This window comes from Gracilinanus agilis, chromosome 1 (genome assembly GCF_016433145.1).
Source record: "Gracilinanus agilis isolate LMUSP501 chromosome 1, AgileGrace, whole genome shotgun sequence".
NCBI lineage: Eukaryota > Metazoa > Chordata > Mammalia > Didelphimorphia > Didelphidae > Gracilinanus > Gracilinanus agilis.
Genome location: NC_058130.1, coordinates 90137672 through 90162661, shown reverse-complemented (window position 1 = coordinate 90162661; position 24990 = coordinate 90137672). Strand labels below are relative to the sequence as shown.

The 24990-nt window shown below is 50.7% G+C and overlaps 1 protein-coding gene across 1 annotated transcript in view; it reads left to right on the top strand.

Moving 5' to 3' along the window:
• SEMA3F (semaphorin 3F) overlaps positions 1-24990 on the top strand; it is a 55794-nt gene that overhangs the window by 5490 nt on the left and 25314 nt on the right. Inside the window, exons 2-3 of the mRNA XM_044676758.1 lie at positions 3766-3899; positions 4032-4105. Of these exons, the coding sequence (XP_044532693.1) occupies positions 3766-3899; positions 4032-4105 (208 nt within the window). The remainder of the gene's footprint in view (positions 1-3765; positions 3900-4031; positions 4106-24990) is intronic.

Here is a 24990-nt window from a genome sequence, read left to right as displayed (position 1 = left end):
ATAAAGACTTCTTTCATCAAGTCTTGGATGCTTAGAGGGCACCAAAAGCCTCCACCTGTGCCTTTCTACCAGCAGGGCCACCTTCCTGGAAAAAGAGGGGATAGTGGCGGGGCCACCTCTGCCTCTCCTCTCAGAATATGGATCCCTGGGAGCCTAAGGGACCCTGATCTCTGTGTGGGGGGGGGGGAAGAAGGGATGAAACTGAAGCTCACTCAGGGTTACCAGCCTAGGGCTTACCATCTCATCCCAAGACAGGCCAGTCAGAAGACCTGAACTCAAGTCCCAGCATCCTTTAGTGTTGGATTTGGAGTCACAGTCTGAGTTCAAATTTAAACTGTTTCATACCACCTAGATGACCTTGGACAAGTCACTAGTTTTGTCTAGGGCCTTAGTTTCTTCCCCTGTAAAAGGAGGAGGAGGTTGGGCTATGTGATCTCTAAAGTCCCTTCTAGCCTGAAACCTGTGTTTGTGTGATTCTGGCTTCTGAGGAAAGGGAGAGTGTCTCCTTTCCACCCAGCTTTGGACTAGTTTTACCCTATAGTATCCTTTTAGAAGTGGACTGGGCTCACCTGAGTCTCTCCTCAGAGCAATCCCCACCAAGACCCAGCTCTTCCTGATACTGTCCTGTAATTTCCTTACATTTTCCCAATAACCTGCTTCTGAGAGCATCCTGGCACCCCACCCTTCGGCTGGGGCTAAATGTCGGACCTGGGCTTCTTTCCCTGGTCTGGGCTACCCCCTTAACTAGAGGAAGGTCACCCACTGTCATAAGTCTTGCCCTTCCTACAAGAGCCAGGGATAAACCTGGCTTCCCTTGCCTCAGATCTGGAGCCATCAGGGCAGTGAAAACCAGAGTTTCTCTCGTCTTCCTCCTCCCTGAAATGCTGGTTCCAGGATGGGATAAAGTTTTTGTTTTGTCCCCTTCTTCTGAGGCTTTAGGAGGTGTGTGCTTGGAAATCCAAGGCTCCCCACCCCAAGCCCTGGAGAGAGAATGGAATTCAATCTCTTTTCCCTCTCCCCCTTCCCCCCCGCTTTGTTCCTGCCTACAAAGCCTTCAGGAGTGGGGGGGGGGGCATCCTAGCCCCTTGGCCCAGAGCCTCTGAGAAGATGAGAGATCCTTGCTACATATTTCTTAGAAATAGGAAGAAACCTTTTCCAGGAGACTCTGAACTCTGATGCCAGAAAGCTCCAATTTAGGCCCAGCGGCACAGCCCACATGGTCCGATGAGTCTTTCCCTGGCCTTGTGCCCCCTCTCTCCCTCCCTCTCCACAGGGTCAGAGAGGAAAGAGGGCAGGACTCCAGCCCACGGTCAGGGTGGGGGGAGACTATGGCCTCTGTCTGGCCTCTTGGGGACTGGCCTGGCCTAGCCGGACCAGATCAGAGAATACTGGGCTTCCAGAGCAAAGTGAGCTCTGTCCATTATCCAGCAGGGCAAGTGGAGGCCAGAGATTCCCTGGCTAAAATGGCGGCCAGGAGTTGGGCATTGCCAGCAGGCGCATGTCCAGCTAAAGTCTCTGAGCTCTTTCCTGTGTGCTCTGTGCCCATCCTACCTAGAGCTGGCTCTGCTGCTTCCTAGCTGTGTGATCCTGGAAGGTGGAGAGCCCCAGGCCAGATCTTGGATGTGTAGCTTTATATATGGGTGCGTTGTTTCTCTGCAGAGTATAAGGTCCTCAAGGGCAGGCTGGGCTGTTTCATTCCTCTCTTAGAGAAATACCACCAGCTAGCACAGGGCCTGGCACACAGTAGGAGCTTTATAAATGCTGATCGTATGACCTTGGACCAGTTGCTTCTCTCCTAGAATTCTGTTTCCTTCTCCATCAAATAAGGACAATAATGGTGCACTCTTTACCTCTGACTTGTTTCACAGAAGGGGTGAGGACTGGGCCTGTGACTTCACTGACTTAGGGGACTCCCATGTGAGGAAACTTCCTCTGCCGTCCCAAGTCAGCACATCGCCTGGAGTGATTGGGAGATTAGCTAAATCAAAGCCTGTTTGGCCAAGTCAGGACTCGAACCCCAATATTCCTGGCTTTGTGACTCTTCCTGCACCGTACCTACCATGTGCTTTGTAATGACCCTAGGAATGGACGTAGAAATGGGAGTTGCTGTCAAGGCTGAGGGTGACTAGGAGGCCCTTGACAAATCCAGAAGCAAGATTGAATAAAACTGCTGACCTTGTGGACTGGATAGCTGGTTGGCATCGTGGATAGAGTGCCAGGCCTGGAGTCAGAAAAACCTGAGTTCAAATCCAGCTGTGGCAAATCACTTAACCCTGTTTGTCTCAGTTTCCTCATCTGTAAAATGAGCTGGAAAAGGAAATGGCAAACTACTCCAGTATCTTTGCCAAGAAAACCCCAAATGGGGCCACAAAGAGTCAGACCTGATGGACACGGGTTGGCCTGAGGACTAGCATTCTGACAGGTGGGGAGTTTCCCTTGTGGGAAGGGGTTTCATTTTCCTCTGGTTCTCCTTGAGAAGCTGAACACTAGAGGTTAGCAGCACTGGGGAGAAAGGAAGCTAGAACAGAGAACCCAAAGCTGGGGGAGATCACGGAGTGGGAGAAGGGGATTCTTGAGACCCAGCCCTGTGGCTAGGCACTGGGGGAAATGGATGAGAGGAAGCAGAGTGGGAAGAGACCCTGTCCTTGGGGTGGGGGAGGTGCTCGCCAGTGAGGGGGTGCTGGGGAGCTCACTGGCTGGAATCCCAGGAGATCGGTCTGGACTAAGAGGTAGGTGATGAGTGTTTTGGCTTCCTAGTGCCAGAGGGCTTCTTCAGGCCATGTAATTAGGGAGGGCTTCTGGAGGAAGTCGACACTTAAGTTCATATGATCAGGACTCTTAAAGAACCTTTTCTAGGAGGGTCCCCTCCTTTTATAGCTGAAAAAACCGGAAGGCACTTACCTATGAGCACCCAGCTGGGAAGGGACAGAGCTACGATTTGAATTCAGTTCTTCAAACTCCAAACGGACTGTATTTCCCTCCTATTCAACATTTCTCCTTTGGCCCAAAAAGGGAAACTGGGGGCACTTCCAGGTTAAGGAAACAACATTAAGAGACAGAGTGGAGAATGCTGCCCTGTCCATATAGGAGGCAGGTCTAGCAAGAGTGGGCAGAAGCCTGACTTGAAGGGAGGAGTTAGGCTGGGGCTCCTCAAGCAGATTCCCAGTTCTTGATTGCTGTGTGACCTAGGAAAGGTCGCTGCCCCTCTCTGGGCTCCAGATCAAAATTAGGCTGAGCTCAGAGCAGTCAGGGAGTGGAGAGGCAGCAGGGGAGAAAATTCAAACCCTTTGGCAGGAAAGTGCTGGCAGCATTGGGAGCCAGGGGATCGTATGCCTGGTATTTGAATCTTTTTCCAGAATTATTTATGGCCTGCTGTCCCCCAAAGCAGAATAGCAGATGGACCACACCACCCTCTGAGGCTGGAGGAAAAGTCTGCATGCCCCAGGCAGACTGGAAGGCAGGAAGCCTGGGTCCCCATCCCAGGAGGGCCAGAGAGCTTATAACCATTTCTCACACTCATCCGGTCCTTTCTTCTTCCCCAAATGTTTTTCCAATCCTAGATCTCATTTCATCCCTCACAGAGCCCCTGGGAAGTAAATAAAAGCGGAGAGGTTATTATGACCCCATTTTACAGAGGAGGAAGCTGAGGCCTAGATAAAGGAACTGAGCCTCCCACTCTCCCAGAGTGGGTGAGTCAGTGGTAGAGGCTCATCGATTTAGAGCTGGCCCTGAGAGATCATCTAGCACATTCCCATCATCTCCCAGTGGCGCAGTGGGGAAATATGCCCTGAGTAGCAAGCTGCCACAAGCTGGCTGCATCCCGGCCTGGGACCAGAGTAGTGATGCAGGACGCCTGTCCGTGAGCATCATGTATGTCCCCTTCTCCAGCCAGTGGCCGAGTGAGCTCTGAACTGGCAGTTCCTGAGACAGTTTCCAAGGTGGAGTCAACAGTCCTGTCGGTCTGGGATCAGTGTTTTTCCTCTTCAGACCCCCTGCCTAGACCTCTTCCTTCCCCCTTCTTCCCTCCCCAGCCTCTGCTTCCTGTTCCTGCTACTCCCATCACCGGGAAGGCAGCGTGGGTCGCTGGGCCCAAGCCCAGGAGCCGGCACCCCATCATGCTAGGCCTGGCTTGACCAGGAGCTTGCCCTACGCAGGAGCCATGGCCCAAGTTTTTTTGGTCCTAGTCTTGGCCGTGTCAGAGCTCGGAAGGGACCCTGCCGATGAAGTCCAACTCCTCCTCCTCCATTTTGTAGAAGATGAATCTGAGGGAGAAGCGGATTGTGGACTTGTCCAGTCACCCACTGAGGGACAGAGCCAGGATTAGAACTCCCAGTTCTTGACTCTTCATCTAGGGTTGATTCCCTCCTTCCCACCACCCACTCCCCCACGTGGCCTTCCTCGTTGTCGCTTCTCAGGCCCTGCTAACTTTCTTCATCTGTAATCTCAGGGAGTTGTGAGAGGTGATCTCTGAGGCCTTGCAATCAGTGTTTGAATTGAATCGAGCCAGGGTTCGGAGGGCCCTGTTCTGGGAGGTGCCCCAAGTGGAATACCTGGCAGGCCAGTGTCCGAAAGGACTGGCCAAAGGCTTAGGTCCTGGCAGTTTTCTTCGTCCTAGAAGGAGCCAACTTTAGAACAGGGCCCCTCTGGGTCCTACCAGGCTTTCTGGAAATGATCCCCAAGAAGGGGTTAATGAATGACCACAAGGCTCCCAGCCCAGCCACAAGCCACCTTCCCACTCAGAGAGAAGGAAATGCTGACCAGATTTGGAGATGGGAGTTGGGGAAGGAGAAGAGATTCCTCAGAGTCTATCTGCCTCTGCCACCCCCCCCCACCTCCCCTCTGATGAGTGAGGGTGATTTATGGGTGTAAATGAGCCATAGAAAGTTTGTTGTGGTTTGTGCAGGGACCCACCAGGAGTCAGGGAGGAAGGGCCAAGGGGTTTCCGGGCCAGACCTGGAATGTTTGTTTGCAGGGAGGGGACATGGGGGAAAAATCCATGTTAGGAAGGGGACCCGGGGAGGGGTCCCTATTTCCCCTGGGAGGCAAGCTCTAGCCTGCCTCTCGACAGGTCCCAGATGCCTTGGACCTCCTGCCTGGCCCTTCCTCAGTTTTTCCTACCTGTGGAGTCCTCTTTAATAGCCAACTACTCCACCTCTATTCAGAGATGCTACCTGTTGTCCTTCTGGAGCCTCAAAGTCGTCCCATAACTTGGGAAAAGTGGGGGCTATTAGCCCCAGTTTGTGGAGGTGGAAACTGAGGCCAGAAGAGAAGAGACTTGTCCAAGGCCACACACTTGGTGGTGGAGCCTGCAGAGCCCAGATCCAGTCTCAGGTCTCCTGACTCCAGGCCAGGGCTCTTCCCCCTCCAGCCTGCCAAGTTCCAGGCAGTGATTTTTTTCCCCTCTCCCTTCCCTAGGGACAGGCAGGGGGTGGAGAAAAAAAAATTCTCTAAATTCAGCCTCAGAAACAGCTCAGGAATTCTTCCCTTTTAATAATCCCTCCAAATCCTTTGATAAAGACTTTGGATGCAGGGTGTGTATGCTTAGAGCTGGGGGAAATGGAATGGAGAGGATTTGGGGGTGAAGGGGACAGATGGGCCCTTAGGGGAGCTGGGAGGCCCCATCCTCCATGCTCCATCCTATACAGCAGGGAAAACCCACCTGCTGCCCTTTATACATTCAGGGGTGCAGAAACACACAAAATTCACAACAGGGAATCCAGGCATGCGCGTGCGTGTGTGAGTGCGTGTGTGACACCACACACAATATCTGCTTCCACACATACACACAAGCACACACGCATATACACCCATCTCCATAGGGGTGGGAACTGTACCAGCTCATAGACACTCATGCCCACAGGGCCATGGGTGACCTCCTAATGAGGCAGAGGCCCTGCCCAGCCCCTTCAAACACTGGACCTTCACCCATCTGCCTCTGTAGCCATAACTGGTCCCAGCAGCACAGGTAGAAACGGTTTCTCCCTGTTAGGGTCCGTTAAAGGCTCAGTGGTGATGAAAGCAAATGAACACAGACAAACCCAAAGGGTACCCTCCCCTCTGGCACCCCAGCTGGCCTGGATAACTCCCCGTCCGAGCTTCTGGCCCTCAAAGGGTCATTTCTCCAGTCCGCTGCTTTCCCCTTGAAGGGACTTTTGGGCTCTGACTCCCCTATAAGTGGCTTCCCCTGCCACCCCCACCCCCACCCCTGCTTTCCTTCTCCACCTCCTTGCCTCTCTTTCCATCCTCATTTTTCTCATTTTGTTATTCTCTGTTTCAGTGACATCTTTCCCTCTCTCCATTCCTCCCCAGCATTTTGGGGGTTTGTAAAAGGTGGAAACCTCTGTGGTTCATCTTGTGGGTAGATAAACTGAGGCACTCAATGGTATAGAAACTTGCCCAAATAGTGAATCACAACTGGGTCTGGAACATAGGGCTCCTGATCCCCAAACTTGTCCCTCCACTCATCCTGATTCCCCCGTGCACACTTCTAATCCTTTCCGGGCAGCACGGGCATACATGCAACCTCGAGGACGTTAAACAGAGACGTTTTTTAAAAAATGATCCCACATACACACATACCCATCCATGTGCTGCGCTTAAGCCTTTGGCCATCGAGTCCTGTCTGAACTGGTCCAGGCTGGTGGCGACAGGTTTGATGCCATCATCAGTGATCTGGAAAGGTCAGGGGAGACTGTGGGAGGCAAAGGCAATGGGTCAGCAAGGAGGCCGGAAGGGGGTCCTTTTCCCTCCCCCTCACCTGCTCTCCTGGAAAGGCCAAAGGTGGCCTGTGGCCCAGCCCAGGCCTGTTGTCCTGGGTTACAGGGAGCAGTGGGAGGGCTCAACCCTGCCCAGGAAGATGTTGTCTCTTTTGGGATGGGATGAACAGCAAGGCTCGGGGCAGTGTAGGCTCTGGACAGCTTTTGGCAGGGGCAGGTGGGAGATTACCCCAAAAGGTGCCCCTCCCACCCCCCAAACACACACACGGGCCCTGGTCAGCTCCCTAATCCACATCGACTCCCCCAGGCATTGTGTTTTAGGGGGGCTGGGGCTAGGTTTGGAGTCCGAAAGACCTGTGGTCTAACCACAGCTCTCCCGGTTCAAAGCTGTGTGACTCAAAACAAATCATTTAACATCTCTGAACCTGTTTCCCCATCTGTAAACCAGAGGTGATAATAGCATTTATCTCCCAGGATTATTGGATAAGATAGGTAAAGGCTTTTAGATATAGAGTGGAGAGCACTTTACCGGACCTCAGACTCCATGGCCCTGTCAGGTGTTATTATACTGTGTTATTCATCTATTCAGAAGCTCTCAATGGCTCCCATTGTCAACAGAATCAAATCTCAACTTCTGATCTTAGCATTTGTGGCCCTGTAGAATCTGGCTCCTGTCTAGCCTTATCTCCCAACACTGTGTTTTGCCCAAGCTGAACTCCTGACCGCTGGTCTCATGTTGCTCTGTCCTTTCTCCCTCATTTAGAATGGACTCCCCTCTTCCTTGCCTTTCTCCCTCAAATTTTTGCCTTCAGGGCCCAGTCTGGGCCACCTCTCCCAGGAAGCCTGCTCTCATAAGCTCTTTCGACCCCACTAGCTTGCAAATGATCTCTCTCCTCCAATGTTTCTAGGCGACTTCATTTAGGTTTCTCCTTTACCCCTGCCCATCCCCCGGGAACTTGGCTGAGAATTATTTTGGTATCTGTCATACCCTCTGTAGTAGGCATGGAGATCTTTTCTGTCTTCACAAAATTAAGTATTTTTTTAACCCTTTCTTTCTGTCTTGGAATCGATATTAAGTGTCAGTTCCAAAGCAGAAAGAGTGGGGAAGGGCTAGGCAGTGAGGCTAAGTGACTTGCCCAGGTTCATGTAGCTAGGAAGTATCTAAGATCAGATTTGAACCCAGGTCCTCCTGCATCTAGTGATGGTGGGCCTTGATGCTGTCCTGCTCCTTCCCCTTCCCTCAGGGAAAGAACCACAGGGTAGGGGGCCCCCAGGAGCATCTTTTAGACAAGCTGTTCCAGGCCAGCATTTCAGAGGATCACAGATTGTCAGAGTTAGAAAAAACTTTGATTTAGTTTAATCTCCTCGTTTTTACAGCTGGGAAAACTGAGGCCTCAAGAAGGAAAGAGTTTTGGCTAAAGTTGGGGCCTCTCTGAGGCACTTCAGCCGCTATCTGAGCGTTTAGGGTATAGGGAGGAGTCCCAGCCCCATTAGGGTCAAAACTTCATTCGACTGGAAGCGAAGCTGGTAGCCGTATCCAGGAAAGGGGAGGCGGCAGTGCTGAGCAATGTTTAGAAAGGTCTGTTTCACCCCGTTGGGGTTGGGCATTGGGGCCCAGTGGGGCTGCCTTGGCTGCACCCCTCATCACCTGTGCCCCCTCCTCCAGGAGGCAGGCAGCATCTCCTGGGTGGTAGGTTTATCCTCTCCAGCTGTGTTCCTGCAGAGTGTTTATGGAACATCCTGGATGTTTACAGGGGCCGAGGGGGCTGGGGCAGTCACATCCCCCTTGCCAAGAGATGATTCTCCATAGCCAATTTCCCCCATCTGTCTAGCTCAGTCTAGTCCCTTCCTGCATCCCCCTCTCCTCCTTCCCTCTCGTTGGCCTTTCAGTCACCTTCAGCTATAGCCAACCCCTGCCAGGGCATGGAACTGGATCATCCTAATGGCTTTCGGATCTCTGGCTTCCACCAACAGGGCCTTCTTCCACTACTAACCTGCCCTCATCATCTATGAACTCTTCCCTGCCTATGGAATCAATGTCCTTGATTATCCCACTACCTCTATTCCACCCCCCCCCCCCCAAAAAAAAATTGGTGGAATTGTTAAAATGGTGGAGATGGGTTGCACTGGGCCATCATCACACTCATTCCATTCCTCTGATGATTGGTTAAATGGGTGTGTGACCAACTGGGGGATTAGAACTTAGCTTGAGGCCATGGCCAGGGCTCAGTCTAGTATGAGTTAGGTCTAGGTCAGGGGTCAGCAACGTATGGCTCTTTCTGCAGGAGCCATAAAGTCAATTTTTTTTCAGGCGCTGTTACAGAAGCCGCACTATGAGCACTGTGCGGCTCTCATGAAATTACATTTTAAAAAATGTGGCGTTTGTGGCTCTCACGGCCAAAAAGGGTGCCGACCCCTGGTTGAGGTTGGTCTTTCTCTCTGGTCCTTTCCTGTCTCTGCTCTCTGCCGACTCTCCTCACCCCTATGGCCCAGTCCTTGGTTATTGCCAGGATCTGTGATGGTTTCTCAGTAACGGTTTGGGCATCTAAACTGACCTTGGTTACCTCCAAAGACTCTCTTCCAATCCAGTTTGGCCTTCTGGGCTCAGGAGAACAGCCTAACCGGGTTATTGAATATAAACAACATACAAGTTCATTTACATGTTAATTAAGCTGCATGTGCTTGGGGCCTTTCATGGTGATAATTGGGTGGGAGCCCATGTAATTGACTTTGATGGCCCCAGGAAGACTGAAGGTACCTGCCTGACCCTCGACAATCTTCCCCAGCCACCCAACTGATTCTTCTTGCTGAGTGGGTCTCCCCTTATCAAGGGCTAACAGGCCATTTTGGAATATGGAGAGGCAGATGGTATGGTTCCTCAGGACAGCATGAATTATAGTCCCTCTCTAACCTCACTGCTCTCCCCTCCTCCCTGGAAAAACTCAAAGGGCAGGCGAGTGGGTGGGCTGGCAGGAGAAATAGAACCCAGGAAGCCTGAGTCCCACGTCAGCCATACACCTCACTGTCTCCCTTCCCAGCTCTAAATGGAGCCCAGTCTGGACTTTTAAGAATGGGGGGTGGGCAGGGCTCTGGGGGGAGATAGCAGAAGCACGTGGCATAGAATCATAGGACTGTAAGAGACTGATTTAGGAGCCATTGAATCTAACCCCTTCATTTTACAGAGGAGAAAACTGAGGCACACAGGTTAAGGGACTAGTTCGGGTTCTAAAAGGCTGAAATTCTGAAGGGATATTGAGGGAGTAGCTACAGGGAAACCTTTCTGTATCCTCCATCTTCATCCTTGATCCCATCTCCCTCTGCCCTCCTGACAGAGCCCGGGAGAGGTTATAAAGGCAATCAGGAAACATAACAATTGACATTTCTGGCACTAGCAACACCCATGGAACTGGGAGACTGGGGGGTGGGGGTGGGGGAAACAGGAAGGAGAGGATGGAGAAGGGCAGAGGAAGCTTCCAGAGCCCGGCAGGAAGGCAGTTTTCCTGAGGTTCAGGGCTGTCTGGAGCCATCCAGGGTCAGGCTGGGGAGGATGGGCTCACCGGAGAGCTGTGGTGCTTTCTGGGAAGCTCTGTTCAGGCCCCTCCCCTCCCTTCCCTTCTACAGAAAGTCAGCTGGGAGAGCCCTTAGGAGGCATCTGGTCCCTCATTTCACTGAGGAGGAAGCTTAGACTTTCCTAGCCCCTTTCCTCCATTCACCTAGACTCTACCCTAGCTAGCATGGGCCTGCTTCCATCCCCTCCCCTCTCCAATCCTTTCTTCCTAAAACAAGGATCTGATACTGTCAGCTCCCCTCACCCCACTGCCTAAACTTTAGGGGCTCCCTACTCCCTCTGAAATAAAATACCAAATCCTCAGTTTGGAATTTATCATTCTTCACAGCTGGGTTCCCTTTCACCTTCCTGGTCATCTTCCACATTCTATCTGTCCTCATATTCTCTGTTCTGATCCCTCTGGCTGGCTAGCTGTTCCCCATATAGGATGTCCTTTGGCAAAGATGGTGCTTCACTTCTGGAATGGACTCCTTCCACCCCTGCCCACTTTGAAGTCTCTAACTTCCTTTAAAGTTGCTTTGATTATGTTTTCTGTGTGTGTGTGTGGGGGGGGTGTGGAGTAACTCCAGAACATAAGCTTCTTGAAGGCAGGGGCTTTTTGATTTTTGTCTTTGTATCTCTAGGACCTAATACTGTACCTTGCGCATAGAACACATGTAATAATATTTGTCCAGTTGAATCAAATCCCAGAAGAATGAAAGGACTTGTCCTAGGTTATTCAGTAAACTGGTACCAGGTTTGGGGACTAGAACCCAGCTCTTTTTTTCTTTTAAAATTAAAAGCATTTTTATTTTTATTTATTTTCCCTAATTACATATAAAAACAACGTTTAAACATTTATTATTATTTTTTAATCCTTACCTTCTGCCTTAGAATCAATACTGCATATTGGTTCCATGGCAGGGGCTAGGCATTTGGGGTTAAATAATGGTGAACCTTTTAGAAACCTTAGAGAATACCCAAACTGCAACCCTAAGCTGCATGCGAGCCATCCCCTTTCCCCAGACAGGGAGGGAGGAAGTGCTCCCATTGGGCTGCTGGGCAGAGGGGCGGGTGAAGTGAGAAGGGTTCTCAAGCTCCTGTGGAGAGGGCGAGGGAAGCAATCCTCTCTGGCACAAGTGCCATAGGTTCTCCAACACAGACCTAGGGTCCTACAGCTGGGAAGTGGGGCTCTCAATCCACTGAACCACTTAGGTGGCCCCTAGAATTCATTTAAAATTTTTTTGGAGTACCAAATTCTCTCCCTCCTTCCCACCATCCCTTCCCTCCCCCTTTTCTGAGATGGTAAGCAATTTGATCTAGATTGTACACGTGCTATCATATAAAACATCTTCCCAGATCAGTCATTTTGTGGAAGAGATCTCAAACAACAACAAAAAAAAAAAAAAAAAAAAAGAAGAAGAAGAAGAAGAAGAAGGAAGTGGAATATAGTCTGTTTTGGTCTGCATTCAGACTCCATCAGTTCTTTCTCTGGAGGCAGATGGCATTTTCCATCATGAGTCTCTGGGATTGTCTTGGATCACCCTCCGTATTGTGGAGAATAAATAACTTGGTCATTCAGAATTGTAGAACCCAGCTCTTGATATCTGTCCCAGACTCCAAAACACTCACTGCCTTTGGGCAGGTGTGCATCCACAATTAGTAAATGTGTGCGTGGGTGTGACACACAGAGTCCTAGGTCTCTTCTTTCTATGCCCCTTGATAGGGATGTGGTAGTCAAGAGCTCTGTTTCATGAAGAAAGAACCAGGGGCCAGTAAGGTGGCACAGTGGGTAGAGCACCAGGCCTCAAGTTGTGAGATGACGTGGGTTCAAATATGGTCTCAAGCACTTCCTGGCTGTGTGACCCTGGATAAGTCACTTAACCCTCATTGCCTAGCCCTTACCACTCTTCTGCCTTGGAACCAATACATAGTATGGATTCTAAGACAGAAAGTAAGAATTTAAAAAGATAAAAGGAGCTGGAGGAGGCACCCTCAGGGAGTAAGTGGAGGAGAGAGAATGGGGAAGGACTGGCCCCAAGCCCCTTAGTCTAGGGGGACCAAAAAGGAACATTCTAGGGGTGAGGGCAGGGAAAGGGGGCCATGCACTGGAAATAGCCTATCCTGGTAGTGGGGAAGAGGAGAAGAAATAAACATTTATGAAGTCCCTACTAGGTGCCAGGTACTGTGCTAAGGGCTTTACAAGGATACAAATCTCATTTGATTCTGGGGGAACTTGGGTTGTCCCTGTTCACCAGATGCTGAGGTCTTGCCCACTCGGCCGGTCTTTGGCATCCTATGTCTATTGTTGGCAATAGTTGGGGGGTGGGTGGGAGGTCAGGAACCCAGCTTCATCCCATAGGGGCCTTTATCTGTCCCATCAGCCTTGCCCTAAGGGCAGTAGGTCCTTCATCCTTCCAGCCAGGATCTTGCTTCTGCTGGGACCTTTGAAGGACCATTGCAGGGTGATACATATTTGGGGGGTGGGGAGGTGAGGGTAGGAAGGATGGGAGGGAAGGAAAGACTGCTTTCTAAGAGGTTTGTTTCCCAGAGCAAATGAGCTTTGACTCCCCTTTATGGTCCCCTTCTGGGGACCCACCCCATGGGGACTTCTCAGAGACTTTCTTGAGCCTGTCTCTGGGGGAGGAATTTCCCAGAGTCTCCCTGTGGGGCGATGGTCTGTGGTTTGTCTTCGGGGCTGGTGAGGTACCTGAGCTCCCATGGCCCGGGCTCAGGGAGGGAAGATGTCTGCCTTTGGATCTCCTTTGGGCAATGGGGTGATGGATAGAATCTGATTCCATTCTGTGCCTCCCCACCTCGCTCTCACCTGGCCTGAGTAGTTGGGAGAAAGCACAGGGGAGGGTAGCATCTATTTCCCTCCTTCCCATCCCAAAAGGTGCTGGCCGAGGGTAGGGAAGGGGTTCAGTGCTGCCAGGCTTTGGCCAGGGTGGGCAGGGACCTTCCGGGCTGTGGAGCTCATTAAAAAGGGATTAGGCAGGAGGCCAGTGGGGGCAATGGGGGTTCATCCCAGGCTCCTTCCTGCTGGGGGCGGTGCCTTGTTAGGGGCCTCAGACCCTAATGAGTTGTTGGCTCCTTAGGGCAGTCAGGGGTGGGGGCTCAGCAGTGCCAAGATTCTCCCCCCAAGGACCCTGACAAAGGTAGGAGGATCAGGGAGCCTGCAGAGACAGTTCCCAGGCCCTCGGAGCGGAACTGGGCCAGGACAGCCCTCACCACCGAGGAGTTCCCAACCGTTCCTCCAATGTAACTTATAGTCCACGATGCTGCTTTACCCACGAGCAGACAGATGTATGCGGAGCTGGCTGGGCTCTGGGACACCTGGGTTCTTGATCCAGCTCTCTCACACTTGACCTGCTCTGTGACATGGGACAGTTTCCTTCCCTTCTCTGGGCCTCTGTTTTCCCATCTATGAAATGGGAAGGTCCCAGTGGCTATCATCTCTCTAGTTCCTTCCAGTTATTTACCCTGGCTCAAAGGCTGGGGCTTGAGATTCTTGGGTTCTCTTCTCAATTCTGTGCTGATGCCCCTCAGCCCCGCTTTCCCCTCTGTGATAGAAATTCCAGTTTCTCCCTCCCCCCTCATCTCTACACCTGCTCCTGTATCTGTCACATATATCCCCCCCCATCCCCAGCAACTGAGGGCAGAGGTCATACATAGCCTAGTTCTTCCCCCATCGCTCCCCAAATCCCTTCTCTCTGGTCTGGAGATTAGGGAGGGGGAGGCTTTGGGGAGAGGGTCAGGGGTCAGTGTGTGGGCTTCAAGGGCCTGTCCATCATGCTTAAGGCCTGTCAGCCTCAAGGCTGAGGGGGAGTGACTGCTGTCCATCAGGGCCAGTCAGCCTCTCCGGGGCTTTTGTGGCCCTGTAAGCGAGGGGGTGGGGCCGCCCACCTCTGCTCCTGCTTCCCTGCCGTTCCCCAGCTCCTTCTCTGTCCTCTCCCCATGAGGCTTCCTCCCTTCCATCCTGGAAAGAGGCTGCTTCCCTCCGCCCCAGCCTGGCCTTGGGGGCAGCCTTTGTGAAAGGATGGGTGGGTAGGTGGGGGCACCCCCCTCCTCCTTTGACATCTGCTGTCCCATTGTGTCTTCCCACAAGCCTTGGCTTTGAGAGCCGGGGTCCCCATTCTGCCAGTGAAGAAAACCAAGGCGCCAACCCTAATCACCTTCCAGCGCCATGACTGGCCTTTTCAGCTCCATTGTTCCGCCTCTCCTCCATCCCACCCACGGTACCAGCTTACCACCTAACCCGCTGCTCAGATCCCTCCCGGATTCCCCGCCGCAAGATTCTTCACAAGTGGTCCTCCTGCCCATGCTCAGAGGCCGCCAAGTCCATTTGGAGACAGCTCAGTGGACGAGGAAGTTTTTACTTAGGTCGAGCTGAAATCTTCCTCTCGGCGGGCGGCTCCCAGCCACTGACCCAGGTTCTGCCCTCTGATGCCAAACAAAATCAGTGAGTCTAAGCCTTGCACAGGACACCCTTCCTCTGTCTGAAGACCACCACCATGCCCCATCTTGGAGCCATCCACCACTTCTTCTGGGAGATTCAACCCTCCCAAGTCCCCAAGTCCTTGGTCCCATCCTCACATGACATAGTCTTGAATCCCCTCCATATCCAGGTTGCCCTCCTGAAAAGGTCCAACTTTGGGGGCAGCAAAGTGGCTCGGTGGATAGAGAGCCAGGCCTGGAGATGGGGAGTCCTGGATTCCAGTCTGACCTCAGATACTTCCTAGCTGGGTGACCCTGGGCGAGTCACTTCACCCCTAAAATCTCACAGGGATCCACTTATTTCACCCCCATTGCCTCGCCCTTATCACTCTTCTGCTTTGGAACCAATCCATAGTATTGATTCCAAGATGGAAGATAAGGGTGTGGAAATAAAAATAAAAATATTAACCACAAGGTCCAACCTTCCAGCATTTTCCTTCCCATATGGCAGCCAGATCCAAACCCAAGATCCAACATGTGTCTGACCAGAGCCCAGCCTCCATCCATCAGGCCTTCCCTGACACGTAGCCATCTCCTAGGCAGGCCAGTCTCACAGATTTAGAGCTGGTCCAGAGTAGGCACCCAGGTGGCAGAAGGAGAATTTGGATCTGGGTCTTCTGACAAGACCGATGTTCTTTCTCCTGTGCCTATCTGTCTCCTTTCTTTCCCCTTCAGAGAACAGGCCCCTTCTGGCCTTTCTCTCTTCATTTATCTATCATGGGCACCGCCTCTTGGAAGGCCCTTAAGCTGTCTGCCTCTGGTCCAGGACCACCTCTTCTGGGAAGCCTCCCTATACTGCCCCAACCCTCTGGTCCCAGTAGCCAGGCTTTATGCCTGTCATGCTCACTCTCAGGTCTTTGCTGTCCTGTGTGAGAGTCTCGTCTCTCCTGTGATGCCTCTCCCTAGTGCCAACAATGATAACTTAAATGGGGCAGCAAGAAGAATGTTGTTGGACTTGGGCCTTGGAGCTGGAAATCAAGCGTCTGCTATGCTATTGGGCCATATGTCTCTGGGCAAGTCACTTTGTCTCTAGGTCTGTAAAATGAAAATAATTACCCAGGGCTACTGGGAGGAAAACTCTTTGCAAATTTTTAAAGTGCTACGGAAATGAGAGCTTTTGTTTTCATCGGTATTTAAAAAGCCCTCTCCTCACCCCGAAGCCCTTGGAATGGGGAGTTCAGCCTGGCTGGGCCAGGAGACCGGAAGGAAAGATAGTCTGTGCTCTGTTCTTGGAGTAAGAAAACCTGGGTTTAAAACTGGCTGTGTGATCCGGAGGGAATTATTTCCCCTTCTCTCCAAGCCTTAGTCTCTTCTCCTATATAATGGGGATAATTTTTGTACTGCCTGCCTCTGGGGAAGAAAAAACACTTTGTAAACCTTAAAATTTGTTTTTAAACTCTTACTTTCTGTCTTAGAATCGATACTCTGTATTGGTTCTAAGGTAGAGTGCAGTAAGGGCTAGGCGATGGGTTATCACCCAGCTAGGAAGTGTTTGAGGCCACATTTGAACCCAGGATCTCCCATCTCTAGACCTGGCACCCAATCCACTGAGCTACCCAGCTGCCCCCAAGCCTTAAAATTCTTAAAAGATGACTGGAAGAAAAAAAAAAGGTGACAAGGAAGTTATTGTTATTGAGACATCTTAATATATGTCGTATTATTCCAATTTTGTGGAAGGGGAGCCAGAAGCCCAGAAAAGGAAAAAAGAGGTCACCCAGCTAGGAAGTGCCCTTGATCTCTTGGCTCCGAGTTAAGGATGCTTTTGGATACCTGATCCCCCCAGGAGAAGCATGGAGCCCTCTTGATTGGTAGAGGAGAGGACAAAGGCATTGCCTGGGCACGAGAAGCTCACCCGAATGGATGCTTCTGCCAGGCTGTGCTGGCCAAAGCTGGGTGGAGAGGGTTGTTTGGCAGGTACCAGGCATGAAGAAGAAAAAATGTTTCCGGGCCGGAAAAGGTGTTTTCTCCTGTTGCTCGGGTGAGTGGAAATGAACTTTTCCTTCCATTGATGACGAAGATTCCCCTGCCCTCCTGTGGCCTCTACGGCTCCGACTCAGACCCAGATCCTAGCATTGCCCGCCCTGGCCACCTCATTTCTGTTTGTTGTCTTTGAAAGTAGCACAAGTTTTCGCTTTCAATTTTGTTTGAAATCTGCTTTCATTGCTAGGCTGTGGATAGAGGCCTGGGTCAGCTTGTGACTTCGGACTGGATTTTGAGCTGGAAGTGACCCTAAAGAACCTTATTTTATAGATGGAGAAACTGAGGCCCAGAGGGGCTTCTAAAGCTTGGAAAGGCTGTAGTTATTATCCATCTAATTCAGGGAGTGTGGGTAGGTTCTTTTTTTAAACCCTTACCTTCTGTCTTAGAATCAATACTGTGTATCAGTTCCAAGACAGAAGAGTGGTAAGGGATAGGCAATGGAGGTTAAGTGACTTGCCCAGAGTCACACAGCTAGAAAGTATCTGAGGCCACTAGACTTGAACCCAGGACCTCCAATCTCAAGGTCTCCCTATCTACTACGCCACCCACCTGCCCCTGAGGGTGGGTAGGTTCGCAACCTGAGGTCTGTAAATCTAAAATATTGTGAAAACATTTCTAATCCTATGTATTTTATTTAAAAGCATTATTCTGAGGTTTCTGTTGTTCATTTAATGTGTCATGGCCCCATTTGGGGTTTTCTTGGTATCTAAGATACTAAGATTCCTTCTTTAATCACTTGACAGATGAGGAAACTGAGGCAAACAGGATTCAGTGATTTGCCCAGGCTCACACAGCTGGGAAGTGTCTAAAGCCAAATTTGGTCTCCAGAAGATAAATCTTCCTGACTTCAGTCGCAGTGCTCTATTCAACTGTGCCACCTAGCTATTGTTGTTCTGAAGAGAATAATAATAGTAATGATAATAATATTAGCTGGCACTTATTATCTAGGGCCTACTATGTGCCAGGCACTAATTTATAATTATCTCATTTTATCTTCACAGCAGCCCTGAGAGGGAAGGATTATTTTATAGATGAGGAAAGTGAGCCAAACAGAGGTAGCTAATTGTCTGAGGTCAGATTTGAACAATTATTTAACTATTTGAGGTCAGATTTGAACTCAGGTCTTCCTGACTCTGGGTCTGGCTTTCACGGGCCCACCTAGCTACCCTTGAGGGGTGAGTTCATAGACTTTTGTAGTGTCAAAGTGTATATATGGAAGGGGTTGATAAAATGCCAAAAAATAAGCATTCCTCAAAAAAAAAAAAAATGAAGCATCTCTCATGTAGTGTGGGGCAGCTAGGTAGAATACCTGGCCTATAATCAGGAAGTCCTGAGTTTAAATCCAGCCTCAGACACTTACTAGCTATATGACCCTGGGTAACTTCCTTATCTGTAAAATGAGCTGGAGAAGAAAAAGACAAATTGCTCCAGCATCTCTGTCAAGAAAACACAGAGACATGATTGAATAACAACTAATGGAAACCCCTCATGTTACATACAGTTAGGGAGTTTGCCCCTGGTTACACAGCCACGCTAGTATTGGCATTCAAGGCTTTGGAATCTGAGTGCTTTCCACCATATTGGGCTGCCTCCCCTTTTTCTTTCAGGGCCTCAGTTTCCCTCTCTGTAAAAGGAGGACCGGAATCACACATGATCCCTAGGACCTTCCAGCTTTGACATCCCAGAGCTATCTAGGAAGGCTATAGAGCTGCCTCCCAAAGCCCTGAGCTTTCCTGGTCACTGGTGATGATCAAGACAAGATGGCGGAGGGGTTGGATTCCTGTTTCCGTATTGGACAACACAGCCTTGCGGGGGTCCTTCCAACTCTATGATTTGGAATCTCCATGGATTCCCAACCCCATTCTAGGAGATGAAAGGGTTACTTACTTCCAGTCTAGTCTTGGAACTCCAGTGGGACTAGTCCTGGGGCCCGTGGGGAAGGGGCCAGAGCCAGAGCCAGAGTTCTGGGGATTTGGCACAGAGATGAACTCAGCCTGATCCACTCTAGGTCTGGCCCAGTAGGCATCCCTCTTCCCCTCTCCCTCACCGTATCCCGAGGACGTAGTAGAAGGAGGACGTGCTCAGCTGCAGTTGTGTTGGGGGAAGGCAAGGCTGAGTCAACCACAGTAGTAAGCCTCTCCCTATTTCCTCCTCCTGGTCCCTGAGGGCTCCTCGGAGGAGTCACCTTCCTGTTCCCCCCTACCCCAACATCATCACCAGCTTCTGTGCCAAGGGGATCAGTGATGATGGAGCTTTGGTAACACTCAGCCCTGTGACTGTGGGCAAGTCACAGCCTCTAAGGCTCAATGATCTCAACTCTAAAATGGTGAGAAAAGGATCTGGCGCTACCTACCCCATGGAACTGTGGTGAAGAAAGTACTTTGTAGTTGAAATAGGAGTCCATCTTATTAGTGGTGATTGTCTAGGCTTTATCTTAACTCGGGTTGGGGATCTTCAGTCAGAAGAAAATGAATAATCTCCAGGATTGCAGCCATGGGAAAAATCATTGATGCTGAGCTGCCTTAGTGTTCAAGCCTGAATTCAAATCTGGCCTCAGGCATTTCCTAACTTTGTGACCCTGGGTAAGTCACTTAACCCTAATTACCTTGCTCTTACTGCTCTTCTGCCTTGGTTCCAATGTTTCATATTGATTCTAAGGCAGAAGGTAAGGGGTTAAAATTAAAAAAAAAAAAAGAAAATCAGGGCTGTCTCTCAGACCCCACCCCCTAAGAAGGGGGAGCCCTCCTGAGTCAGGGGCACCCCAGAGAGAAAGCCCAAAGATCTCCATTGTCCTTTCTACCTTCGGCCTCTGGATACCAGGTCGGCAACATTCCAGGGGTGGGGTGGGAGGAAAGAGGGGGTTCAGAGGCCTGAGGAATGTCACCAGCATCTTGTCAGGTTTTTGAAACCAGAGCCAGGAGCTATAAACAAAGGAGAGCCCAGGCCTGGCCCTTGGAACCAGCCTGCCTCCCTAGGCCCTTGCTGCGCTCCCGAGGGGAAATCTGGATAACCTGGATCAAATATACCCCCAGAAACCCAGACTGTTCAGCCTGAGAAAGCAGCCCCCTGGGAAAGGGCTTCCATTGCAAGCCATGGCATCATATCCTGTGACTTCCCCGCTGAGGTCACCACCAGTGTGTGTGGGGGGGCTCCTGTCCCACTGAGTCACCCTCTCTTGACGTCCCCACTATATTCCACTTCCTCCACCTGGCCTGGGCGGGGGGCAGGGGTGGGGGTGCAGCAGGGAGAGAGGGCAGTGTGGCGCAACGCTGAGACCTTTGGCCCAGGAGCCCCTCGGATGACGTTGGATGAGTCCTTTTCTCCTTTGGGGGCTCTATTCATCCTTTGTAAAAATGGCCCTAATAACTCCTGTCCTACCAGGTGAGAGAAGGCATGGGAAAGCCCTTTGGAAAACGATGTTGGCTCAGGACTCCGTGGTCACTCCTGGGAAAGGCCTTTGGATTTCTTCCTTTCTTGGTGACTTCCCCTGCGAGCTGCCAGCCAGGCCTTTCTTTCTTCCTCCCCTTCTGGGTTCTGGCCTTCCGGGTCCAACTGTGATTTCTAAGAGGAATCTACACTTCTGGCTCTTCCTGTCTGCCCCAGAATGACCAGGTAGCTCCCCTGAGAAGCCACCATCCACCAGGCCCAGGTGCTTGGCTGAGCTGTTCCGGAATAAGTTGTTTAAAGTTTTCTTAGAAACTTTTAACAGTCGGACATCAATAGAAACCACCAGACTGGCTTAGTAACTATTTACATTTCAATTCATTGAAACACATTAATTATCATAACAGCACTTCCTCAGTGGGCTTTAAGCCTCCTTCAGAATTCTTTGTCTCATTCATTTATTCATTTATTCATTCATTCATTCATTCATTCATTCCTACGGTGTTCTCCCTCCTGGCCCTAGTCACTGTGGACCCCTTTCTTCCTGCCCTGCTCCCCCCTTTATTTTATTTCATAAAGCTCTTTTCTGATTCCTTTGTATTCTTAGTACTTGTTAGATATGGTAGGAGCCCCCTCTTTGGAGACACCCAGCCTACTTGCTTCTTTTTTTCTCTTTTGGCAGTTACACAAAATACTGTTCTGAAAATCTCTGAAAAGATAGACTTAAAAAAGAAAAGAAAAGGAAAGAAAAGGAAAGGAAAGATGGGGCCTTTTAGTTTTTGAACCCACTTGCAGGGAATTGCAGGTCGGAGGGCCTGATTGTTTTGCTAACTTTTACGGGTGCTGACAGATTGCTCTCCAAAAAGATTCCACAAGTTTGCATTCCCCTGGTGGCTGGACTTTGGAAACCAGCTGACAGTTAGCTGCAGGGCCCACTGTGGGAAAACCTTGAATATTCTAATAATGTAGGGCCCAAGTCCTGGGTTGCAGGTACTCTGGGAGAGAGGAAGCTGGGTTGGAGCACTCACTTGGAGAGTGGCTTTGGCTTAGCCCAGACAGATATGAAACCACTTGGGGTAGGGTTGGGGGCGAACAGTTGAAAGGGAGACTGTCAGCATGAGAGGGGACCCTCCTGTCATTCATCTGGGGCCCTGGGGTCAGGAGAAGACACCCCTGGACGTGATGAAGTCCCCTGAGGGTAGGATAGCTCTCACTGAATGTGGTTGTGGCATGGGGGTCTCGTGCCTCCGGGTGCCTATAATCCAAAGACTAGCGGGGTTACCTGGCTTTCAACTAACTTGGGGGGAAGATGGTAAGGAGACCAGAGAGACACAAGACAGTCAGACAGACAGACTCTTAACTGTGAGTTTACCTACTTTTTTGTCTATGAAGTTCAGTTCAATTTAACAAACGTTTCTTGAGAGACAAAAATGGTCACCCCAATCTTGAGGGAACTTACATTCTCCTGGGGGGACTTCATGTGCCTAAATAAAGAGCTTCAGAGGCAGGGATGATGACTGGAAAGCCTTACAGAAAAAGCCTTGTACAGGAAGGGGTGTTTAAACCTTGAAGGAAGGAGCAGCTAAGTGGACCAGTGGGTAGAGAGCCAGGGTTCAAGTCTGGCCTCAGACACTTCCTAGCTGTGTGACCCTGGGTAAGTCACTTCACCCCCATTGCCTAGCCCTTACTGCTCTTCTGCCTTGGAACCAATACACAGTACTGATACCAAGACAGAAGGTAAGGGTTTAACAAAAGAAAAAAAATCTTGAAGGAAGTCAAGAATTCCAAGGGAAAGAGGTGAGGAGGGAGAGAATTCTGGGCAAGGGGAAACAACCTGTGTTCAGAGGTGCAGAGTCAGGCTATATTAAATAGACGAGGGACAGCAAATAGGCTGTTTTGGCCAGGACAAAAAGTCCATGATAGGAAGTAAAGTTGGTAAAGACAGACTGGGCTTTAAATGCCACACAGAAGGATTCGTATTTTATCTTGGAGGCATTAGGGAGCCACTAAGCCTCCTTGAGTGAGAGAGTGGCCTAGACTTGAGCTTTCATATCGCTTTGACAACAGTGTAAAGGATGGATGAGAGAGGGAAGAGGGAGACTGGCGAGGAGGCTACCGAAAGAATCTTTGATGTGAGAGAAGATGAGGGCTGGAACTAGGGAGGAGGTCGTGTGAGACCCTGCAAAGAATGCTGGCTGTTGAGTCTGAGAAACCAGGTTCAAAGTTTGCCTCTGACATTTGAGATTTATGATGTGACCTTGTACAAGTCACTTAAACTCCTGGCCCTGTTCCTCACTTGTAAAACGAAGGCATTCGACTAGATGAAGTTCCTTCTGGCTGTAAATCTGTGACCTTGTGGCTCTGTCCATCCATCTGTTTGTCTGTGTCTCTGTATCCCTCCATCTATCTGTCTGTCGGTTGTTGTTCCCAGCTGCAAGTTCTCATCCGTGATGTGTCCTTTACTTTCCCTGTCTCTCAGCAAACCCCATCCCTAGCCACAGCTCCAAGCCCTGCAGCCCCGGGCAGGGGGAGTATTATGGGGGGTTGGAGGGAGACCTTCTCCCAGTCCTGTCTATAAATAGTCTAGCTTAGGCCGGCTTTCCCACCTCCTGGGTGACCTCCAGCTGGCAAGTCTGGCTTCCTCTGGCGGCTTCCCCATTCCTGGCTATTTAGTTTCTTGTCACCACAGACTTGGCCAGGGAGGGGTCACGAGGGTGGGAGTGAGTAGGAGCCTGGTCTCTGGAGAAGCCCGGTCCAGCTGACCAACAGGTGACTGGCCAGGACTTCAGAGGCGCCGACTGGCTGGGCAGGGGAGAGGGGTTCAATGGGAGAAGATTATCTTTTATCCCTTTCCTAGACCCAGGTCATCTTGTCCAGTCCCCTGCCTTAGCCTAACCCCTACGACCTCGTGGCTTCTGGCTGCTGACATTCTGAAAGAGAGAAATGGGCTCCAAGGTCAACTGAGTCACCTCTTCATCCCTACTCACTTCCCACTCCTGGGAGTTCCAGAGGCTGGGGGAAACAGGTTCCCTAAGACTTTGTGAGAATGACCTTGAGAGCACTGAGAGCTGGCTCCTGGGGAAAGTCTGCCCCTGCCCCCACGGCCTTACCCTGGGGGGTCCCCTTGGTAGAAGCAGAGGGAACGGGGTAGAGAAGGCTTGAACAGGATCCTGGCCAGCCCAAGGGACAGCTGCCTGGCAAGGAAGGGTGACCTTGGGCAGTGGGGAATGATGGAGTGAGCTATGAAGAGGGGGAAGAAGGGAGACAGGACTATTCCCTGCTCTGTTCTGGGAGCCCAGGGACAATGCGCCTGCCCACCCTCATTCCTTAAAACAAATCCAAGAAGCATCCAGTGTTGAAGGCTTCTGCCCTATTTAGGAAAGGAGCCACAAGCCAGGGCCCAGAGGCCTTCAGGATCCTGCTCCAAGCCGTAGAGGAGGGCTACTGGTCCATAGGTTAAGAAACCATCTCAGGGCCTCTGGAGCTTCTTTTCCCAGCTACCTCCACGGGCTTGGCCACAGGGCCTCTGACTACAAAGTGTGTGTGTGTGTGGGGGTGTGCTAAAAATGGTGTTGCTAGTCCCAGCAAGTGAGGAAACCAAGGCTCAGAGAGATTCCTGGGCTTGGCCAGGGTCACACAGAGACAGGATTCAAACTCAGGTCCAAATAACAGCACTAGCTTGGTGCTTAGAGCTCTGTTGGTTTGGCAAGTAGGAGCCATGCTGACCCTCTGAAACCCCCACCTAGTACCTTGGCCAGAGAGGAAGGCTGGAGTCCCATCCTTCAGATTAGGGCCCACCTCCAGCTAAGCCAGTTCTATGTGTACTGTGGTCCAAAGCCCCCAGCCTGGACATCTGTAGGTCTCCCATCTGGCCCCTCAGACCTCCTTTAGCCCTCGAATATTCATGACCTTCATTGTACTTTTCTCTCTCCAACCTTAGAGCTAAAAATAATGTCTCTGAGGGGGATGGGTAGGGTTGGGGGTTGGGTAGGGATTGAGTGCTGTTGCCTCACATCTCTAAGGCGGAACCCCTGAGACCTCAGGGAACACCAAAGGGGAAGTCTTAATGGCCTACTTGGTAGGGGTTGTCATGGGACAAGAACAAGAATAGGCTTCCTGGAAATCTTCATAGAACCTGGTTGTCTTCCTCCATCCTTCTCCATCCTTCTGTCTTTCTTGGACTTTGGGGCTCCAGGGAATACTATGTAGTTTCTAAAGGGCCTCCTTCAAGACTCTATTCTATGAGGTAGTAGTTGGTGCAAATGTTATTATTCTTATTTTCCAGAAAAGGAAGAAGCCAAGGGCCAGCCATGACAAGGGGCTTGTTTAGGTTCACGCCGTGTGTTCAGTGCAGAGCTGGGATGAAAACCCAGTGCTCTTGACTCAGGCCATCCTGGTTTCTGCCATACTTATGCTGGTGGTCCTGGTCAAACAAGACGTGGGACACTGACCCAACACCATTGGGTCTCCATGCTTACGCTTCCTGCTGAGTCCCCTCGCCCCTGAGCTGCTAACGCTTCAACCACCTCCCCATAAATATCATTTCATATTCTGTGTGCACGGATTTGTGAACACACACATGCATAAAATATGATATGTTTGTATAATATATATCACATCTACATGTATACCCATGGAATATTCTGAAAATCTTAATGGAGTTTTAAGCTATTAAAAGCTTAAAATTCTGCCAAGACTTTTGGGATCTCTCTCTCTCTCTCTCTTTCTTTCTTTCTTCCTCTCTCTCTCTCCCTCCCTCCCTCACTCACTCCTTTTCTCTCTCTCCCTCCCTCCCTCCCTCCCTCACTCCTTCTCTCTCTCTCTCTCTCTCTCTCTCTCTCTCTCTCTCTCTCTCTCTCTCTCTCT